The following is a 14666-nucleotide window of genomic DNA, read 5'->3' on the forward strand; positions in this document are numbered from 1 at the left end:
AGAGACAGGCTGAAGTTGGGCAGAAAAGTGAAGCCAACAGAGAAAAATTTATTTGGGAATCTTAGCAAGAATTTGAGCCTTAAGGGTATGTCTAGCAGACTTCTAATGGTACAGTGTGAAGACATTTCCATAGCAGAGCTGTCCTAAAAGCCTACAGTTCCATAAGCATGGAGGACACAGCTTGCCAAGACCAGTTCTGTACCTTTTGAAGACAAGGAGAACAGCCAGTGATATTATACCAAAACCTTCCTCCTTTTGCCATTCACAGTCTAGGAGGAGGCTGTTGGTATGTTGTTTGGAGTGGTACAAACTGACAGTATTGTTTCATTTAGGAGTGACATGATTGTCATCACACTGAACTTGGGTTCAGACCTTTATGGTTGTATATTTTTCACACCAAATGTGTATCGTAGCTTCCAAATTGTTTTCCTTCCTAGTCTAGATAACCACTGCAAATCATACTACAGGATGCTGCAAAAAGATTCTTATGTTCTGGTTTGTCATTCACTTGTGAGGCTTTGCACTCACTTGTGCAGGGAACATAACATTTTGGCAGTGATACAATCTACAGAAGTTTCTGCATATAAACTGTGTTTAGAATTAACATGTTATCAATTACTTTGAACACTCAAGGTGGAAACTTTTCTAGATGTTCCTCTTTACATTTGTTGTTTATCTCTTCAGCATGGGCAGTGGGTTTTGTGTGTAACTATAAACTTCTTTATCCTGCTATTAATCCATGTTTCATTTGGTTTTGTCCCCTTTTCTACTTCTATCTACTTCCATACTTGGTGATCTTCCACATGCTTCAACTTTGAAATAAGTTCCACATTTACTTACTACTTTGGGGTTGTAAAAAGCTACCAGAAGATGTCATTTATAGGCAACTCAGCGTCTGAAAATACTTCTTATTACTAAGTATTAGTTGGTTTGGGACAGTTGCTAGAACAGGTCTTGTCTAGTTTTCCAGAATTTATCACAACGGAGAATTAGATCCTATCTCTTCTATTCCCACAAAACTGTTCAAATAACATCAAATTCCGTAGCTGCCAAAAGAGGTATTCATAAGATAGGGCCCCTTATTGTTACAGTAATCCTGAGGGCAAGTCAAGACTATGAGGCAGCTTAAATGCTCCATATTCCAGAGATAGCTCTCCCTGTTTTCTACGGAGCAGGATTCTCTCTAAAGTATACGACTAAAGCTCCATAGCCCTTGTTGAGCACAGGTGATGCTTCAAAGTATTTACATCCATATTAAAAAAACATCCTGCCACTATTATTAAGTTAGTTATTACTAAACTAATTCATGAGGGAAGGAAATTTGCCTTCTTTTTAACATAGGATACTTATTCAATAATCAAGTTTTAAAAAAAGTCTTCTACTGAGACTCTTAAAAAGAAATGGCAATATCATGAAAAAGACATTGTTCCTAGCTACCTAGAATTTAATCAGTCCTGAAGGTGTTCCAGAGTTTACCACACTTTCTGATACCACTTTCCCTATTCCTTAGGAGTTTTTTACAACATATTGTTGTTAGAACAATTGCACTAAACTTCTCTGGCCTAATGGCAATAAAATAAATAAACAATACAAGTTACAAGTTTTCTCTCTCCATAACTTGGCCTAACCCATCTATATCTTTAGATCTAGTGCAGCTTATAGCCATGGGAAAGTAAAAATGGTGAAGGCTCCTCAGCAGTACTATTGACCTTAAAACCACAGGTTAGGGGCTCTTGCTTATGAGGAACAATGAGGCAAAGAGACTGAGTATTTCTGTATCAGCCTAGTTCTGCTTTAGCAGACTGCATTGTATCAGGCTATACTGTTTACTTTGGTACAGAAGACTCTCTAACAAGGGTTTGTCTAACTATAATATAAAGCTGTTTGCCTCAGGGAAACTCAAGCAGAAGGTAAGTAAACTAACCTCCCTATTCTGCAACATTAATGTTGACATTTAAAATTATTTTCCTCTACTACGTTAATAATTAAAGTCTGTACTAGTCCAGGTAATTTAGAGGTGTACATCTAATTATTTTGGATAGCTGTAATGATGAGTTCAAAATATTTTTTGCTCAATTTTAATTTTGAGGATTAATAGTAACAAAAATGCATTTCCAGTATTTACTGAAGCAATGGATATCTACTGATGCTGTGTACGTATGACTCACCAGTCTCTCATTCTTAGAAAAGGACGTTTCTTTTACCAGAAGGATACTTCAATCAATACTGTGTAACGGTACTCAAAGCATACTGTTGTGTACTGTGCTGTCACTATTTCAAAAGCATTGTTGACTGCCTATGTCCAGTTTTAACTGAATGTACCTTTCATAAATGTTGACATCATTTTGAACTAATAGGGCAAATTTTGAAAAACAAATTCATTCTCTAGCTGCTCATGCCTTAATAAAAGTATGCAACGTATTAAAGATGTTTCTTAAACATTTACTCAGAAGTGCTAAGAAAAAGTAGAAGTATTAACACTTTAATAATTAGAAATTACCTCAGTTGTTATACTTGGAAAGAAGTATTTGATGACACCTGAAGTGTACTTCTGAAAAAGCTATTCTCAAAATAAGGCTAATGGTTTGGGAAAATTCCATTACTATTAATTGTATGATTTAATAACCTGAGACAGGCTCACTAACGGATTACCATAAGTAACATAACTTTAGCAGATCAAATGCAGTTGCCTTCATGAATGTAATGATTCAGATCTGTCTTCATGTTTGACATTTATGCTCTAAGCCAGAACCTGATGGTTCATGTTTCAAATGCCTTTCCTGCTGTTCTGATTCATGTAGTAGTGATTTCAGACACTCATGGTCACTGAAATTGTACCCTGTGATCCAGATGATGGCACAAAATTTTTTCTTTTCCAGTTTACTCATATCCTAATTCTCTGCCATGCTTATCTACTTCAATTCCCATGTTTTTCTTCTTTTTGAAGTTGCCTTCCCAAGCACTGACCCCACTTTCCAGACAACTTTCCTCATCTTGGTCACACATTGATCAACAGTTTCTCCAGGCTCACTCTAGTGACTTGTTCTCAAGGACTGTTGGGTTTTCACCTTCAGACATGAGCATCTTAACTTCTCCATCAGATCCGGACAGTTTTCTTTGTAACTTAGAAGAACTCAATTCTTTGGCATTAGCAGCCTCCCAAACTGTAGCAATTTCCCCAGGTAATAGCATTCACCACGTTAAGGATGGTCACTTTATGTCAAATACAGAGGTGTTTCTCAGCTCTCCTACAGCTCTTCCTCTGTCCTTTCTTGTATCTCCCTCTGTCTCATCTTCAGCCAGCTCATCTCATGACATAGCATATAAGTATGTCAGCAACAATACCAAGTCAGGAAAAGATAAAGACTTAGAAGGCATAATTGACCCTTTAGTTATTGAAGTACCTGGAGATTTGCCAGATAGTACAAGAGAAGGTGATCATGGCGCTATCCATAACATCCCTTCGCCATATGAAGAAGGTTCCTTGTCCAGTGTGCTAGCTGCAGGTGCTGAAAACGAAGAGGAAATCCATACTGCAGACCTATCACTTATTAGAGGGGATCAGTCAGAACCTCAAGAATCAGATTTCTCTGGAGAAGCACAGGACACAACAGAAGAACTGACTAGACTGTATATAGAGGAGGATCTGGTACATGACAATTTAGAATTCCCAATAGCAAGTGGAGAAGATTCAATGGATTGTTATGAAGGATATACTTCAACAAATATTGATAAGGTATTTTAATTTCTGACAACTCTGACTTCTTGTGTTCAGATAGCTTACTATAATTATTCTCTGCCTTGTATTTATGTGTTTGTATTGTGCACAGGCACACTTCTACGTAATTGCGTTTGATAAAATTGAGCTCTGAGCAAGCTGGTTGCTTTAAGGTCCCTTTCCCACCCAAACCATTCTATGATTCTATTATTAAAAATTGTCAGCATTAGGGAACAATCCCTTCTTAGGAGCAGACATATGCACCATTATAAATGCTATGATGTATCAGTTGTGCTGGTCCTTTCCCTCCTGTCCTTATTGAGAAGCTTCTGATGTGAAAAGCCAGTGAACCATTTGCCTCATTAGCCCATTGCATGCTGCCCCTTTTGAGAGAGGCCCCCGCAAGCAAATGCTGTCAACAGCCCCCAGAGGGAGGCACTCTGCAGTTTGTGCTCTGCATGTGTCAGTTCACCAGCTGATGTATTTATAGCAGGCTCTGTTAGGAGGATCTGACTAACAGTAACACATCAGATGATGTTTGGCAGTTAGACAAATGCTTCCTCCTGAAGGCCTCCTCAGTTCATCTTTGAGACAGTTCATCACTGAACTATCCCCAAAGCATGCTGGCCATTAAATGCCACAATATAACTATACAGTTTGTGTGGTTTCCAGGCATAGATCCTTTTTCTGTCCATCACGTACTTCAACAGACCATTCAGGTAGTTGGTTTGACTGTCAGCATGCAAGTCAGGTGCTTAGGACAGTATGTTTTAGGCCAAATGTTGAACTATTTAATGACATTTTGCAGGGTACCCCTACCTTTAAATGCCCTGGGAAACACTGGTGAAAAACTTAAGATTAGAGGTTGGAACCCATGGCCGCAAGTGGCAATTTTTAATGCTTTCTGAGGCAAGAAATTTCTTCCAGAAAAGTAGATGACTAATAATAAAATTAGCATGAGATTTGTGATTGTTCTGGTTAGTTAATGTCCCCTTACTGAGCATTTTACATCCTTCGGCTGATTTTGTAACAGTTTTATAGCACAGCTGCTTTTCATATTTCTTAAATGTTTAAGCCAACTCTGCGTTCTGCTGGAACATCAGGAGACTGATCCTTTTTTCCATCTTTCCTTCTAATCTTCCATTTCCTTCTGCCAAGGCACCTACTTCCCACTCCGTTCCTACAATATCCCTGTCTACTGCTTCCCTCTCACCTCCTCTCCTCTCTAAACCTTTACATCAGCAGGAGGAAGACTCACTACAGTTAAAGGTAACTGCACCTCTTGAATATGGATTGTTGTAAATCTTCATGCCTATTAAATAACTGCAAAGCTAACACTGAGTTTGATCTCCTCAGATATACTGCTTTCTCTACTAATATTAAATAACATAAGAAATGGAGGATTGGTAGGCCTTTTTCAAATGAAACACAAGGTAAAACTATAGCCATTATGATATAATTAAATAGTTTAAGGAGATAATGACAAGAAAGCAGAAAGCCTTCAACTCAATTTCAGGTCCATACCAGGACAGCAATGTAATTTAGTTAATTGAATGAAACAGAACTGTATCCAAGTATGTAGAAACTAGATAACATTTGTGTTTCTGTTTTCAATTTGAATCCAAAGCCTGGGAGAAAAGTCAAAAATTTTACAGGAAAGCACCACTGCAGAGGGTCATGTTCTAAATACCAATTCTATTAGTCAAGGACTGGACAAAGATTATTCTCTTGTCAGGACTACAGTTTGTGTCAGCATTGAAACTCTGTGACAGAAAAATGAAAACTTGCTATAGAAAGACAGTTAATTTGCAGTGCTGACTTCCAGAAGATTCATCTGCACATGAAAAGGAGAAAAAGTCGTGTAAGGAGAAACTATCCTAGAAAAGTGATCATTGCATCATTACATCTATGTTATAAATACCCTCCTTCTTTGTTTGTTTTTTTTTTTCCTTTTTTTTTTCTTAACGTCTACCATTTTACAATGTGCATTCACAGAAAACACAGACATAATGGACTTAAAGATGTCTTAAGATCAACAGATGTGTTGGGGTTTTTTTCTGAAGTAGGGAGGAGACATGAGACTTCTTTCCAGGGCATGAATCTGTCATGAGCTTAGGTTTGTTGCACCTCAAAGAAGGGCTAAAACAAACAACTGCATTTACTTCTGCAGCTTTTAATATAGCTGTTGGTAGAGTGCTTTTGGTGGTTTTGGTGCTTTTGCTTAGCCTAACCAGAAAAATTAAGAACATTCTTCATCTACACTGGAATTCTTTTTAAGTGACCTTTATATTCTTTGCCTTTATTTGACCCTGTGCTAATATGAGCTGAAAATAAATAGAAGAAATATATGTTCTTGATACTGAATAATGATACTTCAGTAACTTTTGTGTATTTAAAAATACATACATATGTTCATATACATATATATGTGTGTGTATATATATATATATATGGCTTAAAACTTAATGGAATACAAGGAGCTATGGGTAGGAAGTGTCACTTTGCACTTTGTTGGTGGGAGGGATGTGTCCTCCAAATGAAGAAATCTGAAGACACATCCTAAGGAGAAATACTGACATTTTCCTGCCTCCTTGGACTCTTTATTCACCCCTTTCCTAAGAGGGGGGGCTAGATTTTTGTTTAGTCACAGTCTACTGAACAGCCATAAATACCTAAGAAAAGGTTTCCAGTATAGCTCTCCATCTCCTCGCATTCCCCCCCGCCCTCAATATTTCCCATTTGCTGCACACACACCCCTTAAGAACTGAATTCTGACAAACATGAAGCTAATTTGGAGTGATGCTAACAAAATGAGGATATTTTCATGAAGTACTTTCCACCAAGTATTTCCTTGCTTTCTAAATGCAAATCAAAGCAGTGTGTTCTGTTTAACAAGGAATTACACCTGCCATTGGTGTTTCTAAAGTAACATTTCTGCTCTGTGCTGTTGAGCTTTTCTGTGTTATTATCTGAGCTACTTCAGGGGATACACATGCAATAACTGTTCCAAATGCATATGCTATACATGACTCATCTTTTAAATGTAACATGTAAGAACATGTGAAGGAAAAAAAAGAGTGGTAATAATTAAAATACTGTATACTAATAGTACCCTTCCTTCTAGCTGTAACAGTTGCTTTTTGTTACCAGGAAGAGCATGTCTGGTGTGCATGTATGAATGAAGCAAACAAAAATCTCATGATGCTTCATTCTTAAACTCTCACTTGACAAAGTTTTTGTGGTTCTTCTAGGGTAATTTAAAGAGGGAGCTATTTGTTATGGGTAAGCCTCCTCGTAGCCCAGTGATGACTAAGAGATTCTGCAGCTCACCTGTCAGAGGTCACAGCTATTCACACAGGGTATGGTACTGGATGCCCAGTGTGCAATACCAGCTTTTCCATGGACAAGGAGCTCAGTGTCTAGTCTTCCAGTATTTTGCTTTTACCCAAGTGTCTCAATACTATAAGTATGTTGTGTTTCCTTCCTGTTGTGCTTCTGTGCTATGACTGAGTAAAGGCAACAGGTCTGTGGATGCCTGAACTTTTTATATAAATCCATTTGTGTGCTGTATCTCTGTAGTACTGCATAGTATTTCCAGTGCTACAAGGTGTTTGAATTTACTGTGGTTCTTATAGTTAGTCTAGTTTTCTTAAAATTGCTCCCCTTTTTCAAAGAATTTTTAGTTTTTTAAAATTACAGCTGTAAGAGTTGAAAATGTATTCTCCATTGCAGGCTTCTGCATGTATTTGCACAGACTGAATTTTTGTTTGTGAATCCATGTCCTTCTTTTCAAAATGTTTTGCTCCTGCTATATTTTTTCACTCAGTACTGCCCTCTCTATCCAAAATATTTTCACCTAGCTACAGAATCAGGTTGTTTAGAGTTTGCATGGATTTTGCTCAGAAAGGTAATCTACGTTATGAAAAAAAAAAAAGGGGGGGGGGGAACCCAAAAGACAAACACCCCCCCCCCCAAAAAAAAGTCAAAAAAACTCCACCCTCAACCTCAACAATACAAGAATGAGAATTTATGGCTGACTGTTTTACTTTTTATGGCTATACTGTTTTACTTTCAGTTTAGGATTTCATTGTCCTTTGCATTAGTTTCTTAACATTTAGGTCTTAAAACTGGTAATGGGATGAACAGTTTTCCATGCTGTTGCTGCTGATTTTAGGTGATCATCTTCCTGGTGTCTCCCTTTTTAAAATTTGAATCTTAGTTTAACATATGCAGGTTTGTGTAACTTCCAAAGGCTTACCTTTTTGGCAGACCTCTTTTTGCATCCAGGTATTGAGGGGGAAGTGCTTTCTTCATTAAGGAAGAAAGACAGTTCAATCCTAGGAAGGGCCAGGATTCTTGTAGTAGCAGACAAATACCATCTCACAGAAAGTCCAACTAGGAATGAGAGCTTTAAAAAAGGGATTAAGCCCTATTCTAATTTTGCACATTACTCCAAATGAAGTGATCAGTATATCAAGAGGAGTGCATTAGTCAGTATGTAGTGTATTTAGGACTTTAATTCCAAAAGTACAAGAGCACATATCATGCACCTAATTTGCATGCTCAAGACTTTACAGAACTTTTATATGCAAGTGCAGTATCAATCATGCATGAAAATCAGTTGGGACCATTGACTTGACTGCACACTCCTTAATGTTTTTGGGATTAGGTCCTGCAATATTTCCTAGGAAATAGGATAGTCTAGTAAACTGAGGTGCAGTTAAAAACTAGGAATCTTTGTAACAATCCCCTGTCTAGCCAATGCAACTGTATGTGGGAATGAGAGCTTAGGGAAAGAAAGCAGGCAGAAAGCTTCTGAATGTCAGCTGGGGAATTATTGTGGAATGCATCCAAATAGAGAGCAAATGCCAAGGTCCCCCTGTTCAGACATACCACCAATTACTTCACCCTGCTTCTCCAAGATTGTAATTTTGTTCCAGAACTGTTTTCTCTGTGGCAGGAACATAGTGTTGAAAACCATGAGTCACCTTGGTTCTTATTTATTCCTACAGTAGCTAATTAGTAACAGAACCTTTTATGGAGCATATGCAGAAAAGGAAGATAATACTAACCTACCCAGTTTCTTCCTGGCTTGGTATTTTGTTCAAAGCATTAAATCACTTGTAGCATTGTTTAGGACTTTTACTTCTGTTGTTTGTGGGAGAAGTCCTTAACCTCAGCGGAGTTATTTTGCATCTGTGACTATCTTTGGCATTCAGCTCAGTTACAGACCTGATGAAAGATTAGCAAATCAGGTCAGATTCCAGTCTAAATACAAAGCATTCTGACTATTCTTCTCTTGTTCAACAAGCCAGCCATTGAAGAAGATTTACTGAGAATGGTTTAATTTACAATCTTTATTGTTTATTCTTAATATAATGGTAAAAATTATCCATCTTTCTTGTACACTGGCAGAGGAGAGTTAAGTGAGGAAGAGAAGACAGTAAACAGTATAAACAATTTTTTTTTACTTTGAAAATCTCTTTCCCACCTAGCATTCAATAATATGATTTTTTTTTTTACATCTGTAATCTACCTGCCTGAATATTTAGGTACCTTTTAAAACTTACACTCTATAGACTGTAAAGTACAGACTGTTCGCAATATTTTCTGCACGTATTCATAGAAACTGATGAAAACAAATTTAAATCATTTCATCTAGAGATGCTGAGAGGGAAAAGGAGGAAAAAACCTAACAAACTACATCCTGTGTTTTTCCATTCAATTTTTGCCATCAGCCTGTGGATTTTTTTTACTCCTGCCATCTCTCCTGGAAGACTGTATCCTCTTCAAGAGTGATAAAAGAGTAACTGAAATAGTCAAACCAAGAGAGAACCATGGGGGGATAAGACAAATTCCGTGGCGTAAAAATCAGGTTGCAGTTTACTCAATTCATGAAAGAAAGTGCTATGGAGCAGCGTTTGATATCCACAGTCCCAAAACAGATATGGTTCCCAGACTTGTCTCTACAGCATGACCAGAGGGCATCCTCAGTCAACAGATAATATGATCCCAGATCATATCAATAGCTTTCCCAAACAGCTGCTCCTGCACTTTCTGGCCCCAGCCAGATTCTAATCAGTATAAGTCAATGACTTTCTAAGCAAGATATGGTGTCTGTATAAGGTTAGTATTTTTCATTTCCATTGCATCCAGATGTATTGAATGTTATTTCTCAGTAATATTCAATTTAGAAGGAGCATAGTTCCTTTCAAAAAGCTTTGCACTGGAAATACAGACTACTTTTTACTGTTGAAGTGTTGTTATATTCCCACAATTAAATTTATTCTTTCAAAATTGTTTTCTGTTATTTGCCTCCCAACAGCCCGCATGGCTTGAGATGAAACAGAATTAGTTAAAGCATAGCATGTTATGCCTGCCAAGTTAGTACTCTGTGTGTGCAATGTAAATTGGTATGTTGTTCGTCTGTGAATAGTCTAGATTCTGCCATTATGTATGAGAGATTTTATTTCTGCTTATCTAAAAATATATTTCACCCAAAGAATGTATGATGTTCATCAGTTGTATCTAATGTTATTTCTGTTTCACAGGGAAGAGGCAGCAGGGTTCTACTCCAGCTTTGTACTATATTATAAATAGAATGGACTGTTGATGAAGTTCACAGTTTTGTTTAGTTTTTATTATGACCTCCAAAAATCAGATCTTTAAACATGCCAAGATTCAATTGTTTGTCATGTCTATTTAGCATTTATTGTGAGTTGGAAGGGGGGCAGAATGGGCCATGGTTTTACACAAGGTAGAATATGAACTCTTGAGCAACCAAGTGTTACACCCCTATCCAACTATTTGGATGTTAAACTGCAAATCTTTATTACATTTCAAATCATTTCATTTCAGCCACAGCGCCCTGTGCTTTCTCATGAAAATATACACAGTGGGGGGGAACCGTAAGTATAATTCTTGTCTACTAAACCAAAACCTAACATTTAAGCAACAGCCAGCACATCATCAGATAATTTTTTAACTTGCCAAGTACAATTATGAAGAGATTTCATAGATTTATAGATAAGTGCATGATATAGGAAGATATCCAAGGAAGTCCCAGGGGGAAAAGCCTCACTTGTTCAATTTTACATTCAGCACAGCCAGACATGGCCACTTAACAGTTCTTCATTGTCTGTACTTACAGAAGAGATTTTGACTTGTTTTATTCTCTCTATTTTTACATCTCAGCAAAATGATAATTACATATCCATCACTGATTCAACTGATCTGCTTTACTGACTTGATACAATTATTCAGAAATGGTTGTGGATGTGAATAGAGAGAAAAAAAGTAACTTGATAATGATCACAGGAAGAGAGGCTCACACTTTTTGGTGTGATTTGCAAGTGCAATTCAAATACAAGATACAGGAAAATCTTTTCTGAAAACTGGAGTAGAACCTAGAACTCAAGTCTTATTTTGACAAATATTTTTGCTTGGGATATTTCATACTGACTGTTAAAATGCAAGTTCAGTGCAAGATTGTGTCAAGATCCTCTGCCCCCAGTCGTGCACTTGGGTCCTACTTCAGTGCTCACTGAAACCAGCAGTCATTCTTCCTTTAGCATCAGAGCACTTCAGCATATGCCCTATTATTACATTAAATGTACCTAAGGTTTATTGTCTAAAAATATTTTTAAGTTTTCCTTAGTCATTTGAAGAAGGAAAAGAAGGGCAAAAGTTACCAAATGCCTATACCACAGATATATAATTTCATTTGGATATTTAATCTCACTGAAACCACAACTTCCTGTTGGTAATGTTGAGCGTACTAGAGCAACTCACTCAATTTAGAAAGCAATAACTGTCTAACTCATTTCTTTCAATATAGTATAAGTAGTTCATGACTGAAATTATTGATTCCTAAAATTAAAAATAGAAACATATTTAAATTGCCAACTAACCATTCTTTCTCTTGAATGTTTTCTATCAATATTGTAAATGCTAGTAGAGCTTTTGTACTTACAAAAGTCTTAAATTAGCAGAGAGATAATGAAATTACTACAAAGGAGTATTTTTTAAATGGGTTATCTAGAAATTACTAAAATTCAATTTCTAAAGTACAAAGAGAGTTCATTGGGAAGTTCTTGTTACTGTACTTGAGTAATTGGCTTGATTCCTATTCATGACACATTACATCTGCAAATCCTGTCTCCTTGAAGCTGCATTTAATTATTTTTTGGAATATCACCATAGCTCTGCTTTCCTGGAATAATGATAAGCATAACAGAAAATATTATTGCCACTTAGTTTTTTGCACAGATTGTTCTTACTCCTGCTACACAAATTACCAAAGGTAATTGCTTAAACAACCACTCTCTCTCCATTTTGTTAGTGTACTTCTGGGGCTTGGGAAGATGAATTCCAGTGATGAGAAATTAAGGGTTTTATTGGTTTTTGGTTTTTTTTCCGGGGGGGGGAGGGAGGGGGTGTTGAACATTTTTTTTCTTTTCTAAACTCCAAACCAACAATGTGAAAGATAAGTGTAGTTTATTAAAGATGAGCATCATTAAACTAAACCCAGCACCAGTCTGTATATGGGATTTTCAAACTGGGCCTTCAGGAGCAGGAATTTTTTACTAAAGTAAACATCTAATTTAAGCCATGAAAACTTAGCTGGAATGATAAACACATCAATGAGCAAGCTCTCTCGTTTGTACTGGGGAAAGTGTAATAGTGGTATTAAGGTTTTAAATTCAGTGAACTGTTTTAAGAGAAAAGAATGAATAAGAAAGCATGCTTTTCTTCAGCAAGCTGAAATTAAAACTATATCCTTTTCCCAATTTCTGCAGTTGTACCCTGCTTCTTTTTTAGACAGTCCTATCTGAGGCACAGTTGCTTAGAAAAAAAGACCAATTCCGGCTCTGCAGGACTCGCAGGCTTGTGCAAAAATCTTCCTGTGGGCTGGCAGGCCAAGGACCTGCAGTTCCCCCTAGTGAGAGCTTATTTTTTCAATTCAAAAAAACTTTTATTAAAAACTGACAAGGAATGGAATATAATGCATGTAGTAATTGCACACCTTTTGCCTTTTATCTACCTTACATCCTGCGATCTGCAGCCCTGGCCAGGTGTAGAAGCATGGCTCAGGGTTTGAATATTGTTTGAGTTTCCATCCATATGTCCTCTGATTTGATTCAAGGCTCTCCCTCACTCTCAGATATAGATGGCTTATCTATGCAGCCAGTCAAAAGCCCAGGGAGCTCCCCCAGCCACACTGACAGTGTGTGAGAGCTGCTGTCCTGGGTACCCCCACTTGTGCTTTTACTGGCTTTTCAGAGCTTAAAGGCAGAACCACAGTGTTAGGTGCTGATCATGGAAGGTTACAGTGCTATCACATCTGGACTCTCCTTTGGAAGTCCTCTGTTTGGTGACTGAACTACAAAATAACACTAAAATATTAAAAAAATAAACCTGGTTTTGAAACAAGTGTTGAGGAGCCATGTGGCTTGCCTTTAAACCCAGTCTTCAGTGTCTCAAGAGTTGTCTTTCTAATGAAGGTTTTATTTACTATAAGTTCCTAACCCTCAAGCCCACTGGGGAGAAAAAAAAAAAAAGTCCTTTTCCCCTCTATTTGCAAGAAGTGTTTCTTCTTAATGTTTGAAGCAACTCCTTTACTTGAGCAAAAGTTCAAGGAACTCTTACTTCTTTTTAAAATGCATCATTTGTCCTATTTAAGGTTTCAGGCTCTATATAACTATACTCCTAGGAATGAAGATGAATTGGAGCTCAGAGAGGGAGATGTCATTGATGTGATGGAAAAATGTGATGATGGATGGTTTGTGGGTATGTTTTAATTTGGTTGCTTTCTTCTTTTCTTTTTCCCCTCTGACCTGTGCTGCCCTCTTTGTGTAATTTCTTTTAAACAACTTGATTTTTGGCATTTAGTGTAATAAAATTGAACCTGGCTTTATCAGGAGAAATCCCAACCAAAATCCACTGAAATTAGCAGGTGATTTTGCACTTTTGTCTTTTAAAAATGATGGATGCAAATTGACACACGCCTCTGGATTATTGTACAGCATTGTTGTAATTTGTGACACAGAATGAACTATGTATTACTTCTCTCTTTATAAAGGCCAGGTAACTTAAAACCTTCTCACATGAATGCATATACAGCATTGACCACTTGTGAAACCCAAGTATTACTGAACAAACAACAATTTCATAACCAGGCATAGATATGGTGGCTTAACCATTTCATAAACCCTCATGCACAGAGCAGCTAACTTAATCATCTGACAACTCCTTAATGTTTAAAAAATTCACATTATTTAAATAGACTTTATATTCTTGAAATTATATTATTTCTATGTACCAAGAATTTTAGCACAGCTTTTAATCAGGCCTAACAATTTAATCAAATATACCTCTTCATTTCTATTTTGCTTCCTGCAGTTACACTTTCGTAAACCTCAAAAATAAACTTATATACTATAAGGAACTGGAGATCATTCTGTTTGTGCAATATTAAACATAAAAAATTTAAGCCCATGCTTACGTAGTGATTTTCTGTTGTTATTCCCATTTCATCTTTTGCTTCTAATTTCAGGAACCTCAAGAAGATCCAAATTCTTTGGTACTTTCCCTGGAAACTATGTCAAGAGGCTGTGAAATTTTTGTTTTCTACTTATTTATGCTGCATCTCTGCAACACATCTGCATAAAGCTGCTAGAAAACATGCTGCGCTGGCCTTCTGTTTTCTTGCTTGCAGTCTCAGATAGAGGCCATCTAGTTCATCCTCATCCCATCCCACCCACCAAACCGTTCCAGCAGTATTTCAGCAGCGACCACAGTGTGAATAACTAAGCTTTTCTGAGACAAGAGGAGTCGTTTCAACATTTAAATACTCCCTGCTTTAAAGTCTTTTAATGTGAAACACAATAGGAAAACCCTGATGACAGGTACACAGAGGAGTTGCCACGGGGGGCTGGGGGGAAGGGGG

The 14666-nt window shown here is 37.2% G+C and overlaps 1 protein-coding gene across 14 annotated transcripts in view; it reads left to right on the forward strand.

Annotated features, from left to right (window-relative positions):
* The window catches only part of SORBS2 (sorbin and SH3 domain containing 2), a 76706-nt gene extending 62371 nt beyond the window's left edge, over positions 1-14335 (forward strand). For all 14 annotated transcript variants that reach the window (XM_062493554.1, XM_062493555.1, XM_062493556.1 and 11 more), the window contains 3 exons: positions 10577-10626; positions 13401-13507; positions 14274-14335. In XM_062493554.1, coding sequence (XP_062349538.1) covers positions 10577-10626; positions 13401-13507; positions 14274-14335 — 219 coding nt within the window. The remainder of the gene's footprint in view (positions 1-10576; positions 10627-13400; positions 13508-14273) is intronic.
* The last annotated feature ends 331 nt before the right edge of the window (positions 14336-14666 follow it).

Source organism: Cinclus cinclus, chromosome 5, assembly GCF_963662255.1.
Source record: "Cinclus cinclus chromosome 5, bCinCin1.1, whole genome shotgun sequence".
Lineage (NCBI taxonomy): Eukaryota > Metazoa > Chordata > Aves > Passeriformes > Cinclidae > Cinclus > Cinclus cinclus.